At 41.1% G+C, this 25,928-nt stretch overlaps 2 protein-coding genes across 9 annotated transcripts in view; one reads left to right on the forward strand and one right to left on the reverse strand.

Moving 5' to 3' along the window:
• apba1a (amyloid beta (A4) precursor protein-binding, family A, member 1a) overlaps positions 1-22,076 on the forward strand; it is a 96,886-nt gene extending 74,810 nt beyond the window's left edge. For 6 of the 7 annotated variants that reach the window (XM_044195700.1, XM_044195701.1, XM_044195704.1 and 3 more), the window contains 8 exons: positions 1,952-1,984; positions 10,562-10,648; positions 12,233-12,418; positions 12,604-12,783; positions 13,042-13,254; positions 13,860-13,979; positions 14,097-14,237; positions 16,912-22,076. In XM_044195700.1, the coding sequence (XP_044051635.1) occupies positions 1,952-1,984; positions 10,562-10,648; positions 12,233-12,418; positions 12,604-12,783; positions 13,042-13,254; positions 13,860-13,979; positions 14,097-14,237; positions 16,912-16,983 (1,032 nt within the window). In that variant the 3' untranslated portion in view covers positions 16,984-22,076. The remainder of the gene's footprint in view (positions 1-1,951; positions 1,985-10,561; positions 10,649-12,232; positions 12,419-12,603; positions 12,784-13,041; positions 13,255-13,859; positions 13,980-14,096; positions 14,238-16,911) is intronic. The other variant, XM_044195707.1, reaches the window with a different exon arrangement.
• Positions 22,077-23,698: 1,622 nt separating this feature from the next.
• Positions 23,699-25,928, reverse strand: part of fam189a2 (family with sequence similarity 189 member A2) — a 43,426-nt gene continuing 41,196 nt past the window's right edge. For both annotated transcript variants that reach the window (XM_044195708.1, XM_044195709.1), the window contains one exon: positions 23,699-25,633. In XM_044195708.1, the coding sequence (XP_044051643.1) occupies positions 25,325-25,633 (309 nt within the window). In that variant the 3' untranslated portion in view covers positions 23,699-25,324. The remainder of the gene's footprint in view (positions 25,634-25,928) is intronic.

Raw genomic sequence — 25,928 nt, forward strand, 5'->3', positions numbered from 1 at the left:
GTCCAAGTAAAGTTACCTTGACATTTTGAAATTCTTCCAGAAAGCACAGGTTTGCTTGAGTGTGTGTGTAAGTGTGTGCTTAGCTGGCCATGCTTTTAGTTAGTTAGTAATTTAGTTAGTTAATTTACCCAGAACACATAGTGAATTAGTCCCATCAAGACAGTCAGCAACTAGAAAGCTCAATTGCTGAACGTAAACATCTGTGTGAACTGATCATAGGTGTTAGCCACCGTTATAGCCTGCAGCTTTTCACACTGAGAGGATAGAAGAGCTGAACTGTGTGGTGGTGTAGTTCTGTACAGAAAGTGCTAAGAGTCAGCGTCTCTGTCTGTTCTGTAGCCAAAACAACAGAGACACCTGCTGGTAGAGGAAGGCTAATGCAAATACACTTTGTCTTTATATTACCTTCCATGGTGAATGAACACTGACAGCAGTCCAGAGTGTGTTGGCTTTTGGCAGTCAGAGGGTGAGGGAGCTCTTCCCCCGTAGCTAATCAGCCTGCCTTTGAGGGGGTGGGAGGTTTAGAAACCCCCTCAGTCATCTAGGATGACTGCTGTAAACCGGACTGATCAGATCACCAAGTGTTGAGATAATCCCATGACTCACCACCACTCCATACTCCCAAACATTTAACTACATGTTACAGATACAAAATTAATCATGGTCCTGCAGCTGCATGGCCTCCCAGGTGTTGGCATTTTCATCTGGGTTCTGGCCCATATATGGCTACCAAATTTGGGGGTGTGAAATAATCAGGGCCGAGAGTCAGCTCCAGTTAGCAGCACTCAGGGCAGCTTTGGGCCAGTGTCGACAACCAGTACAGTATACTTGGCCAAATGTGGTGCATCATTCATCACAAGCCTGGCATGAGTCAGGATTTAGGCCTGTGTTGGTCTGACTACATGGGCCTGAACATGGACAGGACTGAGTGTTATTGATGAAGCTTCATACACTGACTTTCAGAAGGAGAAGGATTACTCATAGTAGAGAGTATGATGTAACTGTTTTACAACCCTAACAGCTGCAAAGTAGAAATCATGATGATGTAGTTTTCCACTTGTGATTTGGACTATTAGACGGCAGTAAAATTCAAAATGAAGAACATAGCAATAGTTTTTTACTTGTAGGCTTTATGTTTATAGGCAAATGTCATGTAGGTAACTAGGTAACCTATGTTACTGTATACAGTGCATATTCAAAAATTTGATGCCAAAATGAATAAATGATTAAAATCTCATAGTGAGCACAGAAGCTTTGGGAAAACGTAGGCAAGCTACTGGAGTGGCTTAAACAATAAATGTATGTACAAATAGGTAGGGAATAGTAGGGAATTTAATATTAGCATTGTAAAACAATGCGATTGGGTAGGGCTGACAAGGATATTACAACATGTCATCAAAATGTCTACTTTGTGTTCTAAAACAGTTCACAGTATCTCCTAGGAGAAGTCCTTCTGCTGAAAGTCAGTGTAGGAAGCGTCATCAATAACAGCAGATTTAGTCCTAGGTTCACTTCCATCGCGATTCCTAGGAGTGATACTGTGGTGCTTGATAAACACAGGTACAGTATTTGATTTCTATTAAAAACAGGACATACAGGGCTCGCCTCATCTTTAGCACAAACTCCCCCATCATAGTCCTTCATCTTATAGATACTATATAGATGTAGTATGCCTGGGTGTAGCCATCTGTATGCACTGCACACTCATGTACTGTAAGGACCTCCACACTGATTATGGTGTTCATGACACACAAATGCAAAACAACCATACGAACACACCTACTCAATGTGAACAAAATAACAGACACTGTACAATACAATGGCACTACAGATGAAGGATATTATATCTGACATACGCTGAACCTGCCTCCCTTCCTGTGATCCAGTTAGTCTCTCCTGTGCACTGCTCTAACCCATTACTCTCCTGTCTGCTTTATTCCATGTCTGGCAGACGGCCCAGAAATTAGCCCAGAACAGGAAGAAGGTGCAGTACCTCTCCTACCTTTCTTCTCCTTGGCTCTTCGTCTCTTTCTGTATGTCTGTGTATATCGTTGTCCTATCCTTTGTGTTCTCTTCAGTGTTCTGCCATTCTGATGAATTGTTGGCATTTTCCTGAATCCAGCCACCAGCTTTGTATTGTTGGAGGTGATGTTCACTGTTTTGGTCCCTCGCTCAGGTCTCCAGTCCCCTCACCATTTTTTCATTCCATATCAGACATTTTCTTATGCCCATATTTTGGAACACTATAGTTTTTGTCAAACTGGTTAACTGCTTGTCATGGAAGGATTCCAGTTTGCTGGATGCGGGAAACAGCTGTAATCTTTCTGACACTGTGAGGTCTTACTGGGTTTGTGGTTGTATTCAGTGTGCTTTGTCTCTCTGCTGCTGCTTCTGTATTTGTAGTGATACTATGTACGACTACATCCTCTTGTTGGTATCCTACCCAAAATGCATTGTCAAATCATCTCTCTGCGTCTAGTACAGACAGAGTTCTGGGATGTGAAAATAAGAGTCTACAGCCATGCTAGCAGCGCTGTGAGACTGTAATTAGGCACCACAGTGCTTTAAGCTGAATGCTAATGTCAGTATGTTAACATGCTCACAATGACGGTGGTAACATGCTGATGTTACATAGGTAATGTTTAGCATGGTCACCATCTTAGTATAAAGTGTTAGCATGCTAACATGCTAATAAGCACTAATCATATAGTACAGCTGAGGCTGATGGGGATGTATCTGGCCATAAACCAAAGAATTAGACACATTGACAATTGATTGATAATGACGCTGAAAGTCAGGGGTTCATCAAAGTCAATAGGATTCATCTCCTGGGCATCAGAATGCCTGTGCCAAATTTCATGGTAATCCATCCAAAATGTGTTGAGATATTCCAGACTGGACCAAAGTGACGGACAGAATGGCACTACCATCCCAATAGAGTGCCTAAAGTCAGATTTTTAGTTATAGTGATTTTGTAATTGTATCTTGTGTAAATTGAACAAGTGTAATAATAGAAAAGTAAATTAGCTTTTATAATTACCTTATAAAATAGGATGTGTTCTTGGTGATTAAACAACCCAACAGTATATTAACAGTTAAAATTAGCTCCACCTTTACCTGCTACAACATTAAAATGAGTACTGAGTACAATGATACAAAAATATAATTTTATAATAATCCAGGAATGGATTATTATGTGAATGTAGAATACGTACAGCGCTGATATTTGGTGTTAGGGCTCTGACTTCGTCACTCCCCACAAGGAAACATCAAGCTCAACACAGCAGTGGGGAGTGGGGAGTGATGATAACAACTTCCCCCTACACTTCAGCCTACAGTTCGATCCTGGGGTGGAGGCGGGGCTTTTGAAGTGCTATTTGAGCTATATGATATAAAATATAACACTCTGAAAAGGGCCATGCTCCCAGTCTCTGTACTAAGCTAGGCTAAACACGTCCTGGATCTCTGTAGTTGATGTACAGAGATGAAACTTAACTCATCATATGACTCGTCATGTGACTCTGGATAAGAGAGCAGGAAGTGTATTTCCCAAAATGTTTAACTGTTCCTTTAATAGTCATATGGCATACTACTAGGACTGCACGATATGGTAAAAAAAAAAAAAATGCGATTATTTTGACAAATATAACAATTGCGATATGATTCACGATTAGTGGGAATGATAATTTTTGCATCACAGTTTTCATTTTCACTAAAATAACTATTAAAATCATGATTATGTGACATTTGTTGGGGTCTGTACCAAGAAAACATGTTTTCTTACATCTGGAGAACAAGATTATAATACTATTGCGATTAATTGTGCAGCCCTACATACTACAGTATTCTGTGCTGTGAAATGGTCAGTTGTGAAACACAAGTGCCCTTACTTTCATACATTACTTGCTGAACCACTGAAAACATGCACTACTACTCACTGTATAACCTTAATAGTTAGCATATTTACAGTTTCAGGTTGTTATTCACTCATTATGTTATAATGATAACTGCTTAGCAGCTCTGTGATTTTGGTTTTCAGTGACCCCTTAATGTATGTGTGTATAAACAGTGCCACCTACCATTTGCGATGCTCAATCACATTGTTATATGTTCTGTGTATCAACATATGAAACTATTGAAAATTAATTCATGAATAAAATAGACTAATGGGAATAGGTATGGTGATGGCAGAAATAAGTCCTTTAAAAGCCTTTGGCCTCCTCAAAGGTCCATACTAGTGCTTTAGTCCATTCACTACAAACCAAATGTATTTCACATTAGATTACAGATAGCAAACACAAATACATTTGGATGTTATTCTGCCTTCCCTGGCAGCCGTTGCTTTCCACTGATTTCACGGCTACAGTATGGAAATCCACCTGTAAAAACTTGGTGTCATCATGGTGACATGCCTGAACTTTCAACTGCATTAGTATGCAATGATAACATGTCTGTGACAACAGTAAAGGCATGGTGTTCACTGATGAGCTGCCTATCCAGCCCACTCTCACTCCCAACATGTCAAATATGGCCGCTTTGTCAGTGGCCGTATGCGTCAAACTATGATGCTCTAGGTACCTCTTAGTGTCGTTTCTGGATACGCCTGTCTAGTGTAATGTGATGTGCCGTCGAAGTCAGGTGACGTAGTATTAAGAGAGAGCTTAGAGGAGAGGCTCCTGTTAGCCTGAATAGCCAGTTGAGGGGTGAGTAGGACTCTCCCAGGAAGATGGGGGAGGGGGGAGCAGAGTTCTCAGAGGAGCTTGAGGGCCGACAGCAGCTGAGTTAGAGGGGGGATGAGCAGGAGCCGGTGTGTGGAATCTGTTAAAGAACAGATTAAGTTTGTTGGCCCTGTCCAAGCTGCCTTCAACTCCTCTGCTGCCAGTCGGTCTCAAGCCAGTGATGCTCTTCATGCCGCTCCAGACCTCTCTGTGAATGGCGTTGCACACCGATGCCAGGTTAGCAGAGGGGGGGATGTAAACAGCCACAATAATGGCATGTGAGAATTCATGTGGCAGATAATATGGCCGGAGTCCCACAGCTAACAGTTCAATGTCCGGGCTACAGATACTCTGCTTGATAGAAACGTGACCAGGGTTATACCATCTGTTGTTGACCAGAACAGCAAGCCCGCCGCCTTTTCACTTACAGAAAGGCGGCGGGCTTGCCGCACAGACCGTGGGATTGTGCCATAGACCTCATCCCGGATGAACCGTTGCCCCGAGGCAGGATCTACCCTCTGTCCATCCCCGAACAAGAAGCCATGAAGGAGTACCAGCTATTCCTCAAAGCAGAAAAATGCACCTTCCACCAATCGTCAGTACAGTTTTTGGGATATCACATCAGTAACCAGGGCATCCAGATGGATGAGGGGAAGGTGGACGCCATCAGGAACTGGCCCACACCAAACTCCATCAAAGCACTCCAAAGATTCCTTGGATTCACCAACTTTTATCGCCGTTTCATACAGAACTACAGCACTATCGTTCATCCATTAACCTGCCTACTCCGTAATAAACCCAAATCTCTGTCCTGGTTGCACGCTGCTAACGAGGCCTTCAACAAACTGAAAGAAACCTTCACTAATGCACCGCTCCTGGCCCATCCCTGATCCTGAGCAACCCTTCGTGGTAGAGGTGGATGCTTCCACTACAGGACTGGGAGCGGTATTATCTCAACAGCAGGGTACCCCAACCAAACTCCACCCATGTGCCTACTTCTCACGTAAACTTAGCCCGGCGGAGAGAAATTACGACGGAAACGATCGGAAACCGAGAACTCTTGGCCATCAAGCTGGCCCCAGAGGAGTGGAGGTATTGGTTGGAGGGTGCCAAACATCCTTTCACCATTCTCACCAACCACAAGAATTTGGAATATCTACAAGATGCCAAGAAATTAAACCCCTGTCACGCTCGCTGGTCCCTGTTTTTCACACACTTCGACTTCAAGATCTCCTATCGCCCTGGTTCTCGGAACGGTAAGGCCAATGCACTATCCCGGTTGTACGCCCCGGAGGACTCCAACGAAGAACCCGAGCCCATCCTTCCAAACCAATCATTTGTGAACCCCATCCAGTGGTCAGAGACATCCATACCTTCTCCCAATGCCTCCACTCACACGCCACCGGGCTGCCCCCCTGGACTGCAATATATTCCCCTACGACAACGCAATCCATTAATCCACGCATCCCACACCCCTCCGGGCACCGGTCATTCAGGGGCCAATGAGACCCTCACGCTGCTACAAGAACGCTACTGGTGGCCTAATATGGCCAGTGATGTAAGGAGGTATGTGCGAGGATGTCAGGAATACGCCATGTCTAAGAGTCCACGACATCTTCCATCCGGCAAGCTATGCCCGCTGCCCGTTCCCAACCGACCCTGGTCACACCTAGGAGTGGACTTCATTACTGATCTACCCCCTTCAGACAATAACATGTGCATCCTGGTAGTCGTAGACAGATTCTCCAAGGCATGCCGACTAATCTCCCTCAGAGGACTGCCCACGGCCCTGGAGACAGCGGAACTGATGTTTAACCACGTCTTCCGATATTACGGCATCCCTGAGGACATCGTTTCCGATCGAGGACCCCAGTTCATCTCCAGAGTATGGAAAGCATTCTTCTCCCTCCTAGGCGTGTCAGTCAGTCTCTCTTCCGGGTATCATCCTCAGACAAACCGGCAGACGGAAAGAAAGATCCAAGACATCAGACGCTTCCTCCATACCTTCTGCCATAGCCGCCAGGACTCTTTGAACCAGTTCCTGGGTTGGGCCGAGTATGCCCAAAACTCACTCCGTCAACCTTCCACCGGACTCACTCCGTTCCAATGCGTGCTCGGTTACCAATCCCCTCTCTTCCCGTGGTCGGGAGAACCGTCAGAAGTCCCGGCAGTCGATTACTGGTTCCGAGAGAGCGAGAGGGTCTGGGACGCAGCCCACCACCAGCTGCAAAGAGCGCTCTGCAGACGCAGGCTGACAGCCGACCGGAGACGATCCACTGCTCCTGAATACCAACCGGGCAACAAGGTCTGGCTGTCAACCTGGGACATCAAGATGCGCCTGCCCTGCAGAAAGCTCAGTCCCAGGTTCATTGGTCCCTTCACCATCACCAAGAAGATCAACCCAGTCACGTATCAACTCCAATTGCCGTCTCAATACAGAATTCACCCCACGTTTCACGTATCATTCCTCAAACCTTACCGCCACTCTGTCCCTGTGTCCACAGAGCCTGGAGTAGCAGCAGAGCCCCCCCTGCCTCTCATCCTAGACGACGGAACTGCTTATCAAGTAAAGGACATCTTGGACTCCCGGCGCCGTGGTGGCGTTCTAGAATACCTCGTGGATTGGGAGGGCTACGGTCCCGAGGAAAGGTCGTGGGTACCCAGACACGACATTCTCGACCCTACCATGCTCGACGGCTTCCACGCCACCCATCCTACGCGACCCGCCCTCCAAGGAAGAGGTCGACCACCACGACGTCGGGGTCCTCGGCCCTCAGGAGGTGGAGGGGGGGGGTACTGTCACAGATACGCCAGGCTCCACTCTCACCCAGACACGACACACGCCTTCACCTGAGTTCTAATTACACACCTGCTCTCAATCCCACACCTGAAACCTATCACCTCCACAACAGTATAAAGACTCCACACTCACCTCAGTCAGTGTCCGGTCTCTTTGATACATGGACTCAGTTTCCAGTCGAACAAGACAATTATCATGTGTATGAATGTAGAATATGTACAGCATAAATATTTGGCATTTAGGCCTCATCACTAACCACAAGGAAGCACCAAGCTCAGCTTAGTAAGGAGTGGGGAGTGATGATAATAACTAGGGGAACATAGACTACAGGTGGATACAAGGGTGGAGGTGGGGCTTTTGAAATGCTGCATGAACAGCAGCAGCAAGCGACAGCAGAGCTTTAAGGTGAGCGGTGTGGCAGCAGAGCAGTGGCGGCTTAAGTCAACTGAAATAACCAAAAGGATGTGCTGGATATGTTACAGTGAGAGGAGGATGCCATGTGAGTGGAGCAGCCGACTCAAGTTGCCTGCCTGAACTAGCTCACAGGCTTTGCGTCATTTTGGGGAAATATGAGAAACATATGGAGCATATAGATGGACATAGGAAACGTGACTATGCTGTAGCAGTGGTTTTAGATCTTTCCATGGACTTTTTACTATTGTGAAACCTGGAATTATTAATAAGAACATTTCACATCTTCCTGTGAAATAGATGAATCAGCCTCATCTCAAAGTATTTCTATTTATGAATTTTAAAATCATCCATAAATAAAGTAAAAATGACTCAGTCTCTCTTTTATTATTGTGAATATCCTGTAGCTGCTGACTCACATTTTTCTATTAGAATGCCCACAGCCCTTGCTTGAGTTTCCTGTGGTTTGGCACCTTTTACAGTTTGTGACACCAAGCAGGAAGTACCAGAGCCTACAAACAAACTCCAGCTTGCTATTCCAACACAATTCAGACACAATACTCTGTCACAATTGTGTGTACTTGTTCATTGTGTACACAGTGAGGGAAAACACCTGGATTCATTTGACTTTTTGTACCCAAAATTGGAATGCATGCCAAGGATAGTACACACAGTAAGATCATGTTATCATGTCTGCATGCCTGTGTCTCTGTGCGTTCTGTTTTACCTGGCTGCAGGACAGATTTCCCCTCAAAGTTAAAGTTGAAATGCATATCTTTATGCAGTTTGGTGAATTATTTACATTATCATAAATATCAACATGTTCAAGTAATGTAAACTTCAACTTTGTAAATCACAACATTTTTACCACTAAAATGCTTGTAATATTAAGCTAATTATCCAGGTTAGGAAGCCAAACAGCAAGTCTGTCTAGGTAAATAAATAAGCCCAGTTCTAAATAAATCTGTCTGCTGCATAATTAGAGAATATAAAGAATATGAAGATGACCAGACAGAAACATAAATTTTATCAAACCTTTTTGAATCTGAATGAATGAAGCTCCAGTTTTGCCCCCAGCATAGTAGACCAGTGCTCTGATTATTTTCAAATGTTCATAGTAGCTCACACCAACATACTGCTGCTTTCAAAATATGACGGTGTAGTCCCTCATTCGTCCAGGAGTGCTCTATCGTAGAAAAGGTTTCAGTCGTAGTCATCTGGATACTGTTTTCAGAATCAAGACGTTTCGGCTCCCATCCGGAAGTCATTCTCAATTGTGAAAAAAACGCTGTGTCAAGGAAGCCATTTTTGTGAAAAAAGAGAACCCCTCTTTGAACAGAAATGGTGGTCTGAGATTCAATCTGCCCAAAGTCTATCACAGTGTATTAACACCTTGGTCACGCCAATCACATGATAATCAGGTACTTAACAGTGATGAGGTAGTTGCAGCCAGAAAACAATAGGCCTGATTACTGATTACTGGGCCATCTTGGAAACAATTAGGTCAGTTTCAGGTGAAACTAGCTATTAACAGATACTCAGGTAGATTCCTTATGTAACACAGAGTAGCTTAAATTTCTAGTTCCCGTCCCATTTTTTCACAATTGAGAATGACTTCCGGATGGGAGCCGAAACGTCTTGATTCTGAAAACAGTGTCCAGATGACTACGACTGAAACCTTTTCTATGATACTCCTGCCTTGACAAACATTCCATCAATCTAAGTGAGATGACTGGTAATTATTCCTCAAATCAATATAACACCCTGATGTTTACTGTGTCTTATGGGGACTATTTTCACTGTTCTCATTTAGAGTGCACTCATCACTGTTGCAGATTTTGACGACAGTAAAGAGGTTAAACCAAATGTAAGACTTGGTGGATTGCAACATATGTGAAGGCCCATACCACTTCCTGCAAATCAATTTGCTTGTAGGGTTTGAAATGTTTGTATGTATTTTTCCTTCCCTCCAGGTAGCCATTGGTTTTCCATTCACTTTCTCCTGAATGTTCTGAAAATCAAAGAGACTTAAAGGAATAGTTCAACATTTTGGGAAATACGCTTATGCACTTTGTTGCCGAGCGTTAGATGAGAGGATTAAATAAATTCTGTTCTGCTTTACCATGCAACACTAATGTTTTGCAACTTTTACAATGACAAAAGCAGATGTGATGTTCACTGGAGCTCAAGCCACTAGATTTTCATAGTGTACTGAAATGAAGGTGGGAAGAACACAATCAAAAAGCTAAACTATGGAATTTTTGGAAAAAATGCTCAGAAGTAGTGTAATGAATTTACTATTTGCAGTACAGTAAATCGGCAAAAAAGAGGAACAAACACAGGGGTTATCTGTTAGGAGTTGTTAGAGTTGTTAGCTCTGCACCTTGAGTCCAGTCTGCTAGTCAAAGACTTATTTTGGGGTTTATGGATCAGAAAGCAATTAATTTAGCAGCTGTTTTATCTTTCACTGTGTGCTCTGGTTGTAATGTGACAGTTACTGTCTTCTAACTTTGAATGTCTGCTTGTTGAGGAACATCTGCTCACTGACGTTTTGGCCTTTTTATGAGTCTGTATGTTTTATGAATGTGTGTCTAATATTGCTTTGTGAATGTGGTTGTGTATATGTGTGTAGGCCCCTGAGGGTGAGCCTCAGCCCATGACAGAGGTGGATCTCTTCATCTCCACCCAGAGAATCAAAGTGCTCAACGCTGACTCCCAGGTACTCACTGTGACTGATGAACAACACACAGCTGTCGTGCCTTTTCTTGTCACCTTGCTGAGAAAGGACCCTCTTTTCACCAGATCTCTGAAGAACACATTCAAATGGAGCCAAGTACACAAAGACGTTACATGCTACACAGTTAGCCTGTGCTGCTAAGCAGCCAGTCAGCTAAAAAGTTAACTCTGCAGTTTGATTAGGGTTCAGGTCAGACCAGTGTCTGCTTCCTGGCATGGTCCAGCTACTAATCCATTTAAGGAGGAAAGACTTTCTGGTCAGGAAATACAGCAGGCCACACAACTAACCTCTGAAATAGAACAAGCTGTTCAACATCAGTTTGAATCTAAACTGAAATATGTGAAATATGCATCATAGCAGAGATAAGAAGCTGTTGACATAAATGTCATCCATAACTCATACAGTTATGTTAGCGGTGTGCATTGCCCTTGATGGGCTAACAGTGGCTAACTGATAAAGTCATGGGTATTCCAACTGCATTTGCTTTTTACCTACAGATATGAGCAGACAAGCAGCGGTGACTCTAGCAGCATTGCACATATACTTGCCTGGGACTACTGTATACTATTACTGTTGAGATCAATTCAGAAAAAGCAGCAGCATGTCATCATACTGTTGATGATATGTTTAGTTTCTCTTCAAAACCTTTCAACACTGCTCTTGTGGTTTGTTCAGAGTGAGCTGTTGACCCTGCTTCATGTCCTAATAAAGGGTATTTGCAGGTCTTAATAAGCACTGATTTCAGTTTCCTCCAAAAAATGCCTTTAAAGGTATTTTTGTTTGTGATTTTAGCAAAAACTGGCAGGATAATCTCCAGTACCATTGTTCCAGACCTCTGATGCTATGTGAAATTCATATATGGACCTTAAATAGATATATTTTAATTGGTTAATCCATCCATTCTTTTATCCAGCCATTTTCTGCTGCTGTCGTGTTTAGCGATTTATTAATGATATCATTAGGAATTATATAAATGTCAATAAATGTATGCACTTGGTAACTAATTCCAGGCCATATTGTCCCTACTGGTTTTCATTGATATCTTTCATACTTTGGTCGGTGTGACTCTGAAACAGGTATTAAATTGCTTGGTATTGGTATTAAAAAGGTCTTTAAAAGTCTTAAGTTTAACTTGGTGAGCCCTGCAGAAACTGGGCAGAAGTAGCGTTAGTTTCCGAGGACAACCAATGCAGAAAACGTGCATCATGCACACATAAATACAGTATGAATGTGTAGTCAAATGCGACTATATCAGTGCTCTGAGATGATCCTTAGCTTGTTGTTGTGAAGACCAATAATAAAGTTAGATCTAGGGCATCTCAGTCTGTTTCTGATTTGTACAGAGGCTCCTTGGGGTCATATGGTAGAAAAAAATATTGATGTGGAAAGTTATGTGAATGGATTGTTACCAACTAAACGGATTAGTAAACTGTAAGGGGAAAAGGACTTTGGCGTGCTCAGTCAAGATGTATTCAGGGGAACAATAGAACTCCAGTGTGGATCTATATAGTTTTTTCTAATGAGATTTAGATGATATAAGGACTGTTATGGTTGTCTGACTTCCAGGAGACCATGATGGACCACCCTTTGCGCACCATTTCCTACATTGCTGACATTGGCAACATTGTGGTTCTGATGGCCCGGCGCAGGATGCCTCGACCCGACTCTCAAGAGAATGCAGAGGCCTCAGACCCAGCTCAAGACAGCAAGCGCCAGTACAAGATGATATGCCACGTGTTTGAGTCTGAGGATGTGAGTCCAACAGTAAAGTTATATGCTTGTCAGAAGGGACAATTTTTGTAATGTTAATTTTAACAGTTTAATCAGCTGTGAAATTGACTACAGTTAGTTAAACTGACTGTAAGATAATATAAATAATGATTACAATTATTTCACAAATTCTGCCATATTTCCCCCCTACCCATCCTGTCTCCTAGGCCCAGTTGATTGCCCAGTCCATCGGGCAGGCCTTCAGTGTGGCTTACCAGGAATTCTTACGGGCCAATGGCATTAACCCTGAGGACCTGAGCCAGAAGGAGTACAGTGACCTGCTCAACACTCAGGACATGTACAACGATGACCTCATCCACTTCTCCAAGTCTGAGAACTGCAAAGATGTAAGTAGGGCTGTGTATCATTCAGATTCCAAAGGTTCTGCTTTCATCGCCAACTGTCAATCACATTTACATAAATGCATACTGGTACAAAATGAAATATCCCCTAAAACTACTCTATTTTATATTATTTGATATGTTTTTGCATTATGATGTGGAAAATTGTGTTAAACAAAGTGAAAAGTCATATTTAATTTCACTCTGACGGAAATGGTTTTGTGTTGTTTCTGTTCGCTTGCGGCCTGCCTGCTGTGGCCTCAGGTGCTCATAGAGAAATCTAAAGGAGAGATTATGGGTGTGGTCATTGTGGAGAGTGGGTGGGGCTCCATCCTGCCCACTGTCATCATTGCCAACATGATGCATGCTGGGCCGGCTGAGAGGTCTGGCAGACTGAACATTGGAGACCAGATCATGTCCATTAATGGGACCAGTCTGGTGGGACTGCCACTGTCCACCTGCCAGAGTATCATCAAGGTATGTGTATGACATTATTTTAATAACGAATATTATGAATGAAGATACTAATTATAGAGAAGATTTATTTTTGGCATTTTGCCTTTATTTGATAAACATAGTGGAGATACAGACAGGAAATGAATGGAGAAAGAGGAGGATGACTAGCAACAAAGCATTAGAATGATCAAGAATCAATCCCAAAACAGACAGGCAGTGTAAAGAGGCTAAAACAGGTGTAACGTAATTCCAACACTTAGTTAATTTAAACACCGTAGTTAAAGGATATATGGCGGAGTTTTTGTACAGTCTGTAGCCTGCTTCTTTGATTGAAGCAGATAAAAAGAGCAGTGCAGTAAGTTAGGATTTATCCCCTACAACCTCAAGTTGTTGCTTGGCAACTACTTTCTCCAACATTTTAGGATAAATGGGCAACTTGGAAATGGGATGAAAATTCCGAAGGAAAGAGGATTCTACAAAAGAGGCTGTGTTTGCAGGTGGGAAACCAGTGAGGGTCAACACTGGAATTTTTCTACCAAAACCACCACTGGCATCTTATCATCTGTCTGTGTAGTGATGTGCACCTTTTGACATTCCACTGATACCATATGCTTTCCTTTATTTAGGGTCTGAAGAACCAGTCTCGGATCAAGCTGAACATTGTCAGATGTCCCCCAGTGACCACTGTACTCATCAGACGGCCAGACCTCCGCTACCAGCTGGGCTTCAGCGTCCAGAATGGCATTGTGGGTAGCACTGTGATTCTGCTCTGTTTTTATGTTAAATGATACTTGCAGTTCTGTTAAATTGCTTGAGTAGAATTTGATTCATCATGTAAAGGAATTGATCTTTCTCTTCAACAGATCTGTAGCCTTATGCGCGGGGGCATTGCTGAACGGGGCGGGGTCAGAGTGGGTCACCGTATCATCGAGATCAACAGCCAGAGCGTGGTGGCCACGCCTCATGAAAAAATTGTCCACATCCTATCCAACGCTGTGGGAGAGGTGAGACATCACACTGGACATAGACATAACAAACACTGTGATCTGGATCCTTTCACAGACTTATTGAAGTTACTGCATGCTAGTAAAATGTTTGGTACTTACCAAAGCCCTCCTGCTACTTGAAGGAACTAAGGAGCCGTTATCATATAAACGTCTGCACTGTATGGCCATATGATTATTACAGTTATTAGCAGTGAATGACAGCTCAGTTGCTGAGCAGTAGAAACAGCATCAGATGTTTCCTAATTGGCTTTGCAGCAAGGACTTTCAACTGTGCTGTTTGCTTGGTTATAAACAGCAACAGCAGCTACATGACACCCAAAGGTGCATGCCAGTGCGATCACTATAAGTAGCTCAACACTTAGTGCAAGCTTTAAAACAACATCCTTACTTCCCAGTGTAGACTACCAGGTCAGAAGAGTTCAAAACATATGTTTGATTGTAATTACCTTCAGCCCCTTTAATTGAATACATACATTTCATACATATTAATTTACTCAACAATAAAATGGACCCAGTTAACAGGATAATACTTCTCCATGCACTACCAAGACAATAGTATACAAATACCAGTGTAGGATAAGTCAGCAAGTATATTTTTATTCTACACGAAGAGAATAGAGTTGGATCTTGATATATATAAAACTCAAAATAGTCCCCAACAAATGCACTATTTCCTTCTGTTTGAGTAACATTTGATAAAAACTACAGTGTCCAGCTGTTTTAGGAAACTACTGATCAGTTTTTTATAAAGGAAATTATATATTTGTGAGCTGTTTTTAAAGATTTACATCTTTACTAGGAATCTATGGGCTTGGATTGGAAAAAATATCTTCCCTTTTCTAAACATTTTCTAGATGCATCCAAACATCCTATGTAAACTTATGTAATTATTATTGTCCTTTCATGGAATTTACAGTGCCTTGCGAAAGTATTCGGCCCCCTTGAACTTTGCGACCTTTTGCCACATTTCAGGCTTCAAACATAAAGATATAAAACTGTAATTTTTTGTGAAGAATCAACAACAAGTGGGACACAATCATGAAGTGGAACGAAATTTATTGGATATTTCAAACTATCTCAAACAAAAAAGATTTCCCAAGCTTTAAACATCCCAAGGAGCACTGTGCAAGCGATAATATTGAAATGGAAGGAGTATCAGACCACTGCAAATCTACCAAGACCTGGCCGTCCCTCTAAACGTTCAGCTCATACAAGGAGAAGACTGATCAGAGATGCAGCCAAGAGGCCCATGATCACTCTGGATGAACTGCAGAGATCTACAGCTGAGGTGGGAGACTCTGTCCATAGGACAACAATCAGTCGTATACTGCACAAATCTGGCCTTTATGGAAGAGTGGCAAGAAGAAAGCCATTTCTTAAAGATATCCATAAAAAGTGTCAAGCCACCTGGGAGACACACCAAACATGTGGAAGAAAGTGCTCTGGTCAGATGAAACCAAAATTGAACTTTTTGGCAACAATGCAAAACGTTATGTTTGGCGTAAAAGCAACACAGCTCATCACCCTGAACACACCATCATCCCCACTGTCAAACATGGTGGTGGCAGCATCATGGTTTGGGCCTGCTTTTCTTCAGCAGGAATAGGGAAGATGGTTAAAATTGATGGGAAGATGGATGGAGCCAAATACAGGACCATTCTGGAAGAAAACCTGATGGAGTCTGCAAAAGACCTGAGACTGGGACGGAGATGTGTCTTCCAACAAGACAATGATCCAAAACATAAAGCAAAATCTACAATGGAATGGTTCAAAAATAAACATATCCAGGTGTTAGAATGGCCAAGTCAAAGTCCAGACTTGAATCCAATCGAGAATCTGTGGAAAGAACTGAAAACTGCTGTTCACAAATGCTCTCCATTCAACCTCACTGAGCTCGAGCTGTTTTGCAAGGAGGAATGGGCAAAAATTTCAGTCTCTCGATGTGCAAAACTGATAGAGACATACCCCAAGCAACTTACAGCTGTAATCGCAGCAAAAGGTGGCGCTACAAAGTATTAACTTAAGGGGGCTGAATAATTTTGCATGCCCAATTTTTCAGTTTTTGATTTGTTAAGTTTGAAATATCCAAAATGTATATTATATTTATTTATATAGCACCAATTCATAACAGAAGTTATCTCATTGCACTTTTCCTATAGAGCAGGTCTAGACCGTACTCTTTATAATATTAATTACAGAGACCCAACAAATCCCACCATGAGCGAGCACTTGGCGACAGTGGCAAGGAAAAACTTCCTTTAAGAGGCAGAAACCTTGGACAAAACCAGACTCAATGGTGGGCGGCCATCCGCCACTGCCATGTTTGGTTTTAAGAGAGAAAGAGAGAGAGGTTTGGCGAAAGAGAGAAGGTTAAGTGGCCAGTGGCCATTTTTGGTAAGTTTTTAATAACTTTCAGGTGGCAACATTTTTTTGAGAGTTGGCATTGAAAATAAACTTGAAAATAACTTTGGGTGCCAAGAGAGCACAAAGAGTATCAGGAGAGCTGATGTTACCGAGTACAACTGTGCAGTAACAGTGGCAGTTACTAGCATCCAGAGGGATGTCTGGATTGGCAACAACGACTGCTAGCGTTTGGCACTTGATCTTCAAAGGAATTTAGTATTAATAATTCCATGAATTGAATGCTTTGTTCTGTTTGTGACTGTCTCAGATCCACATGAAGACAATGCCTGCAGCCATGTACCGCCTGCTGACCGCCCAGGAGCAACCTGTTTACATTTAACAAGATGAAGCCCTGACCTCACACACCCTTTAAACCTCCTGCAATCAACTGTCACTGCCCAAGCCGACCCCCTCTGCTCAGCCCAGTGCTCATCCTGCACCCTTCTATCCACAGCTGATGGACTATAGTGAGTTGTTTGTAGGATTGTTCTGTTGCTCCGCCTTGTCTTTAAGTGACAACAACATAGAAACCCAAATTATCCATCTGCATTCACTAAAAGATTTGTTTGTGTACTCTGGCTAAAGGTACAATTAGTAACAGGATGTTTACACCTGATGCATTTTCAGCACCTAGTAGAGCCCCAGAATGCTAAAGTTTTCTTCCTATTTCAGTTGATGTTTTCAAACTCAACACATTAGCACTATAACAATTCCTAAGTGTATCTTTAATGTTCAGTTTAGGCAACTAAGACAGTTTGGTGACAATTTTGGTCATTGTTACATAAGAAATATGAGAACTCAAACAGAAACCTTATTTTCATGAGCTGGTAACTGAACCCTGATTGTGGATTTGAAGGCAATCTGCATATCCAACCATGACCTTCACAACCCTGACTGTGCTTTCTGCCATGCTGCTATTTCACTGGCAGATCACTGCCTGCCTGTAGTTATATTTCATCCACTAAATAATTTTATTTTGCATTTAGACGCTCATGTTGTAGCTACATTTCATGGGACCAAGCTTGCTTTTGCGCTCAGCTCTCCCTCCTGCTTCTGTAATCTGCTCAATATGCTGTATGTTGGTGTTCTTTGCACAACACAGAGCTCTCCACACAGGGAGTATGTGAATCTTAGCTGACAAATGAGTGTGTGAACACACACTCCACCTAGTCACATTCCATGCATTTGCAGCATTGTTGAAGAGTCAACAGTGCAGCTCCATTTTGCACTTCCAACAGAAAAGCTTTCCAACTCTGCTGTGGTTAATTGTCACAGTAGTTGTTGTGTTTCCATTTCATTTGTTTAATTTTTGTATCCTCTGTACATAGCACCAGCAGTAGCTCCAGTTAGCATGTAATAACCCCCATTAAACTAATACCCCTCTTACAACACAGAGCAGTGTCCAACCCCTCTGTCCAAACAGAGATGACTCACATTAGACCCTGTTGCAACAAACCTGATGACCTACAATGTCCCTATGTCAAGGTGTTTGCACAAGACGCAGGAATGGAATTTTGTATTGTATTTGTATTGTATTACAAACAGTACCGGGAAACCAAGGCTTTTTAAAATTTGGCTTCTATAGAAATATATTCTATTCAATGCTGGTTGGATAATGTAACCCAAAATAATGTGGAATGAGCTCGGGACTACATCATGCTACCGTATGTGGATGTACAAAGCACCATACTGCATGGTGTACAATTGCATGGTCGGTTTTCTTAATACAGGGTTTGAGGGTGTCTGCACTGCCTAAAGGGTGTACACTAAACACTGCTTGTAGCAAATATAATAACACTCAAACATACGAGCTACTTTAAATTCTCAAGTGATATCTGGAGGCATGTGTGGCACGAACAAATAAAAAATACATTTCCACAGCACTAATTCCATCAGTACAACAGTCATACTCACCACTCCGCTGCTCTCACTTGGAATACAAATACTGTTCTTATTCATTAAATAATAGTAATAAAAATAGTTGCTTCTAACAATTGTTTGATCTGTGTTACTGTCAATGACACCTGACAGTAGCATTTCCTGCAGATGTTTCACATTAAAAGGCTACATGGGAAGGGAGGGATTATGCCCTTTGAGCCACTGGAAGGCTTTTAATGTAACACTGGTTATTGTTAAGTGTAATTGACAAGCAGCAAAGTAGAACTGGCGAAGTGTGAGTGAAAGCAGTGAGAGCAGCAGAGTGGTGAGTGTGACATGACTGTTGGTGTACTGATGAATCAGTGCTGTGGAAATGGACATTATACTGAATTTATCAAGACAACAGGTGAACATGGAGGAAGTGGTGAATTTGTATTAACAGCAAATTAAAAGAGGAGCTGACCAGAAAATAAAAACAAATATGATCAAATATTCTTAAAACAGGGGAAATAGTGAATAAAGTCCTGTCTCTAATATGAACCTCTTTCTAGTAAAGGCCTGATTCTCTCTGCATTTGAGGTAAATAATGGCACTATTTAAGAATTTCCAGTAACCAACAAACAACACTTAAGCCCAGGTGCAGCCTTTAACAAACTATAAGAATCAGTGTAATTATTCTGTTAATACATTTTCCATTAAGTAAGTAAATGCCAGAGAGACATTTACAGTGATCACCAAAGACCTCTTCCATACACCTTTTTACATGTAGCATCAATTAATAAGCACATTTGTGAATGGGTGACAGTTGTTTTTCGAATTTTATTATGAGTTTAATGTGACATTTTTGGAATTTTTAATGTTCTCATAAATGTAATAAATTATAACAATTCAGTCATTAGTGGGAAGAAAGAGTAGGAAGCAGTGACATTTTACATGAATGGGAAATATATTATCATGATTATTACACTAGTTTGACTTATGAAGGTGATAGCTGTAACACAGCATATAATACAGTTCAGTTTAGTTTTCCCTCAGCGGAAATACAATATGTGTTGTATTCTGACAAAGCTATAGTTTCTCTACAGTTACTCAAGTGTAGTCAGTCAGAGGGAATACATGCCACTGACTGCATGTACTTATTCCAAGGCCACGCTGTCACATAGATCAGTCTGAAGGACCTTCAGTAAGAGAGAAAAGGGCTGCAGCTCAGCAAATGCTCACTTTTCTGTTCCTGCAGTGCAAACTGTTCAGGGGTGCAATGGGTTTTTGTGTTTATTTTGTTTAAAAAACAACAACCCTGAAACATGATTCTTTTAGTCAGATTTTTTTTCATATTTTAATGTTTTGGGATGATTTGATAATATTGTGTATTTATACACAATTTGTTTTTCAAATTGAATGGTGCTTATAGTAAGACTAAAAGGACAATGTGGCTGTACCATTCTTCTTTTGTGATTGGGTTAGATAATCCATCACAGTGGAGCACTGATTTCCAGTCTCTACAAGCTCATTTTCAGACTGTTGGGAAATCAATGGGAATCTGTGGCTGCCTCTAAAAACTAAAATCTAAAAACGAAAGTTCTGCTGTGGAAAATGGTCGACAGGCGTGTGGAGAAAAGGTAATGGGCTAAAACATGTGAAAACACTGGCACAGACTTTTCAAAATGCTGTGGTTATTCTTGATTATCTACTGTTTTGAATTGAAGGTACTTTGAATAGACGTGTTTTAGTAAAAGTGCTGAGATCACATGAGACAAACATGAACTCAAACACAGAAGCAAAGTAAGGAGGTTTTTCCTGCCTGCCTCCTTGTGAAGATATGGGTAAAACATGTTAAAGCTGTTAAAGTGAATGTTTTTAATGTGCACAGCTAATGTTACAACTAAAACACATCGGCACCTTTTAAACCAGTTTACTTTTACTGGAGGAGGTTCTCTACATCATTTCCATGTACCAGTAGGACAATTATAAACCTTATAAATACAGTAAATCTCAGTCTGTGGTCCAGTTGTCCCTACTGGGCAAGGTGGAACACTTACGTACAGTAGATTCAAACAACCTTTAATTAAAGGTTATTAAATCTTGCATTTTATCCCACTTAATTAACAGGTTGACTGTCATTGGCTAAGAGGGCAGTGGTCAGATTAAAAATGTTTTTTTATCTTAGTGGTTCATATGTTATTGCAGTCACAAAAAATGTCTCTGAGCCATTGTGCTTCATGTAAAACTTAAAACTTATTAAGGCTCAAATTATTCATTTAAAGTTTTTGAGTTTTTTCCTCAACAGAGCTGTTGTTGATGACTGAAGTTGAAATTATGTTTGCTACTATGATTGACTATGATGACAAATAATGTTAGAGTTCACAAAAAAGCTTTTATTTTATGGAGCTATTACAGATGGTGGATGCATCTTCTTCCTAGTAAAACTAAATAAGAATTGCTTTACACATGACTTATGGTGTGCGCATCTGTAATGCTTACTGGTTTTCTTTTTAAAAGCCACTAAATTTGGACTTTGTTTCTGGATTTTTGTGAATCAGTTTTTTTCTCCAGTTTACTAAAGCATTTGAACCCAACACCAACTCCTCTGCTCCCCTCCTGTATGTCTGGGAATGTATCTGCCTACATCACCCCAACCTTTTTGATTTAACAGCTTTTATTTTTCTGTTTGAGTAGAACCTTCTGAGTTTAAGGCTAAACGGTAACATGTATCCCACTGTATACCCCAACTTTAAAACCCACTGCTTATTCCAAATGTCTGTCCTCATCGATGAAGCTCATATTGGCCTTAATACTACTACAGGACTTTGTATGATGTTCAAACTGATACTGAAGAGGAATAGGGGCAATGGTAGCCATTTTTTGACTTTTAACATGGGCTTTCACTGGAGCCACGTGATAACACTGTACCGTTCTTACTTCTAGTGTGTGTGTGTGTGCGTGTGTGTGTGTGTGTGTGTGTGTGTGTAGTGTGTGATTACAACCAATATACTCCATGTTCAAACAAAAACCAGCTGGATATATAAAATACACATATAGATGAAATATATAGAAAACTATGTAAAGGTATATACTTCTAATGGTTTTGTGTGTTTGGGTTGGCCTAAGCAAGCTTCAGTCAATAGAACTCAATGTGAAGGGTGTTTTAAGGTGGGTGGAATGTAGGAAACTGATTGTGTGAAATGACATTCATGTACATATATACAGCTAGAGCACAAGATAAGGTGTGTGTGATATTTTCCCTCCATGGTCTGTAAGGGATTGTAGACTAGCGGGACACAATGAAGCTAACCAAGGAAACAAGCACTTGAAGCTGGTGGCAGGCAAGTATTTATAAGTGCACTCAATTTGAATGTAACTAAAACGTTAACTCTCAATGTGTCTAAAGATAAAAAAAAAAACATACAAGAAATATACCATTTCTGTAAAGCAGCAACAATGTTTATTTATTTGCTAGTTTTTTTCCGTGATGTTCTAGCTATTGGAGCTACGTTCCTGTACCAGAGCCAGAATGTTTGTAACAGTATTTACAACAATAAATGACTTGCAGAAGGACTTTGGCTTGGACTGTGGTGTCTAAATGAGCCCTGCACATCTTTTTCATGAGGATTTTTATACTATGTTGAGTTCTTTTCCTGTAGAAATTGCCATTGAGCACAAATATTCCAACCCAGTCTCACAGCAGTTTGTAAAAATAGTCACGAAATTGAATCTATAGATTTGTGTACATGGACAAGAATTTTCCATTTTTTTTGTGACACCCAGCATGATTTCAACTAATATGGATGAACGTAGTATAAAGAGTGACAAAGTCCACGTAGGAAGGAGGGCAGAGTGGAAACTAATAGTCAACACTGATTGTTATAAGGAAGTATTTATTCTAACCCAAACCATGGGTTTTGGTGTCTAAATCTAACTGAACTGCCAGCGTCACCTGAAAAGTTTCTCAGCAAGCTTTATTTTGAAAATCTAACCAGACATTGCATATTTATTATTGCTAACTTGACCACACACACAACAAATTTGGTGCAGGCATGAAAGATACTTCCAATTGAAATACATTAGTTTGAAGGTCGTGCGTGAGTGTCACGAAAAAATAATAAATTGTGTCCATGTACACAAATCCTATAGATTACATTTCGTGGCTATTTCACAAACTGCCGTGACATTGTGTTGAATATTAGGGTTTTGTTGAAGTGTGACTGAAAATTTTGCCAATGACCAAGGTTTTCCTCAACAGGTCTTGAGTCTACAGGTCTGAGCAGCAGGTAGCCTGATTGGATTATATGGCTGTACATCGATGGGAATTCTGATGTTTAAACGCAAAACAAAAAAGCTAAATATTTCTTCCACATGTTGGTCTAGAGACTGAAACATTTTGTGAAATATTGGATCAATACAACACAGACATTAAAGGTCCCCAGAGGATGAGTCCTAATGACTTTTCCTCTCACTACATCACGTCAAATGTTCAAGATTACCAAGATTAGTTTAACATTGTCTGTTTTTCATTTACTTTCATGGTGGCTCACCTACTGCATGAGCGTTGTTCTTCTGTTTGCAAAAATAACCAACTCATTCTTTGAGTTTGGAAACAAGGTAATCATGGTGTGAGGTTTTCTGGTTGTAATCACTGAGATGTGATTGTACAAGAAAGATTTCCAAATGGAAAATATGTGATTGTCAACACCCTCAGACGCTATGGAATACAATTTGCAAAAAAGGATAAACTCCAGCTACAAAGGTCTCAGCAGAGGCCTTGCCAAAGAAATGAAAAACTCTGCCAGTTTATGTGTAAGGATGATGATGATCCTGATATCTGACTAGGCACTTGAGTACAAGGTTGACAGTCTCAGTAAGGATAAGAAGTAAACCATAGAAGTCTGTTCCAGACCTCTGAATCACTGCCTACATCTTTGATTTTATGAAGTGGCAGTGCAGTCTGATTATCAGGCTACAAAAGTAAGGAACTAAATAAATTACTACTACTAGTTTTCTTATACTGCATTCACGTAACATGGGAGTTATCATAATTACCAGTTTCTGACTTATAAATACCATTTATGCCAATTATGATTGGGAAACTGGATTTTCTGAAAGCTCCAATTTATTCTACTAGTAAGTACTAAATAAGACAAAAGTACCTGAAAAGCCAACGCCTCACATCAGCCAAAGTCTGTGTTCAAGGTAATTAAACCACATTTATTAGGGCATTATTTAACATGCACGTCCACCTCTGCAAACATACAACTGTCTTAAGTTGTCCAAGGACATAAACGATTATTGTAAACATGGGAATCATTGTCATCACTATCTTCACCTGAGGTGAACGCGACAAGATTTTGGATCAAAATCAGTTCATTACAATGGAAGTGCAGTAGGCTAAATAAATCTGCATGGTAGTTTCACATAAAGTTAAACAGATACATTTTGATGCTCAGTGCTGACATTTCAGTGAGAGTCCAAAATAGGGGGAGCTATCATATTAGCTGTGCCGCATCATCCACTTTTATATAACTCTGCCAGAGTACAAACTGCTCCACAAAAGAGGCATGGTTTCAGTCAGTCAGCAACCAAGCTTTATTGCTTGCTAACTGGCAAGCCAACTAACCTGGTGGACTGTGGCTTATTAAATGGTCTGTAATTTTCAAATAATTTCAAAGTTTCCTGGAAAGGTTTCCTGTGTAATTTGGTGCTAATTATGGGTGAAATTGTTCAATTGCTACACTTTAATTCTAATAAATTGCTAGTGTAACCAAGGGAGCTTTTCAGGCAGTGCACAGCAGGTCAGGTAAACATTTGAAATTTCTCTATAGAGAAGCATACAATTCAAAATATAGAGAAAATAAAGTTTGCAATACTAAATGCATAATGAATTAATATTTACTTTTCTTTCAAGTCCATTCCCATTTTCCCTATGATTAGTACCAAATTTCCTTCCCAGGAACTTGTTGGAAATTATTAAGAATTTATGGACCCTTAAAAAGCATTACTGTTTAATCAGTATCGGAAAATGTTGCAGCCAATGCATCTGACCATTAAATAACACCTAGATACATGTAAAACAATTGCTGTCATGTTTAGCTGTATGGAGTTGGCTGGAACAAATGCAAACTCATTAAAATGTTAAAATCTCAATAAAGCATACAAAACATTGGATGCTGGGTACTGTGTTTCAATACAAGGTGCCCATATTTTTTGTATTTCACAAATAAATTGTCACATTAACAGTAGCAGAGCAAATAATTTAAAAAACAACTGCACTACATCTTTGATTTTATAAAGTGGCAGTGCAGTCATATTAGGCTACAAAAGTAAGGAACAAAATAAATTACTACTACTACTAACAAAAGTCTCCATAATGTTTCATACTTACTGTATTGACAGCAGCACTTCTGCCCCCACAGTAAATAGTCATTCGGTGTCAGCACACATATGCTGTAAAAAGCAAACATTCTCATGAAGCTGTTTTGACAGCTTAGTGATCTGTGATGTTGAGTCATAGCCCAAACTAGCACTTAAAACAGAATCTTCCAGAGCCCCCAAAAGGTCATGGTGTGGTTCAGAAAGTTTTTTCTGCATTACCTCGCATCCTGTGATCCATATTTCTGGAGGAAGTCCGAGCTCCAACAGTAGCTACAGCGAACAATGGGTACACAACTCATCTGCACACATCACACACACAACACACACACACACAGATCTTCCTCAGTGGTTGGATTATAATAGTTTCCTATTATAACAGACAAGGCAACATCCAGCTGTGTTGCCATCAAACATATTTTAATACCATTGGTTTTCCCTCAAAGCATTGTCTCTCTAAAGACTCCGATCAGACTGTGAGGGCGTTCAGGATGATCCGGACGGGACCCTGTCCTTGAACCTGTTCTAGAGCCTGCCCTCAACTCCACTTTTCTACTGTTTCCTCGATGCTCCAGAGACTCGAGTGGAGCACAGGTGAAGGAGCTGAGGTCCCCACAGCTCTGCAGGTGCAGCAGACCAGGCCTTCTCCTAAGGGGGCGAGGGAAAGTCTGGGAGGAGCTGCCTGCTGGCTGCTGCTGCTGCTGGGGAGGTCTAGGCTGACTGGGACCCATCTCTGAGTCAGTGAACACCTGAAAGCAAAGAGGAAACTGTGAAACATGTTCATGACACCTCAAAATATAGATGTTGCACAGAACAAAAATATCATTTATTAATTTTGATAAATTACGTAACATACACTCAGTTGCCAGTTTATTAGGTCCACCCAGCTAAAACTAATGCATTCTAATCCAACAGTCCTGCCATAAATCCTCCTTCAGAAATGCTCTAATGTTCAGTTTGTGTTGAAACTGTTTTAGAGACCTGTTGATTCAACTGTAGGATCATTTTGGAGGATGTAGCTTGTGCTGCTGTTGAAGCTGCTGG

The sequence above is a fragment of the Siniperca chuatsi genome, linkage group LG5 (genome assembly GCF_020085105.1).
Source record: "Siniperca chuatsi isolate FFG_IHB_CAS linkage group LG5, ASM2008510v1, whole genome shotgun sequence".
NCBI classification, from domain to species: Eukaryota; Metazoa; Chordata; class Actinopteri; order Centrarchiformes; family Sinipercidae; genus Siniperca; species Siniperca chuatsi.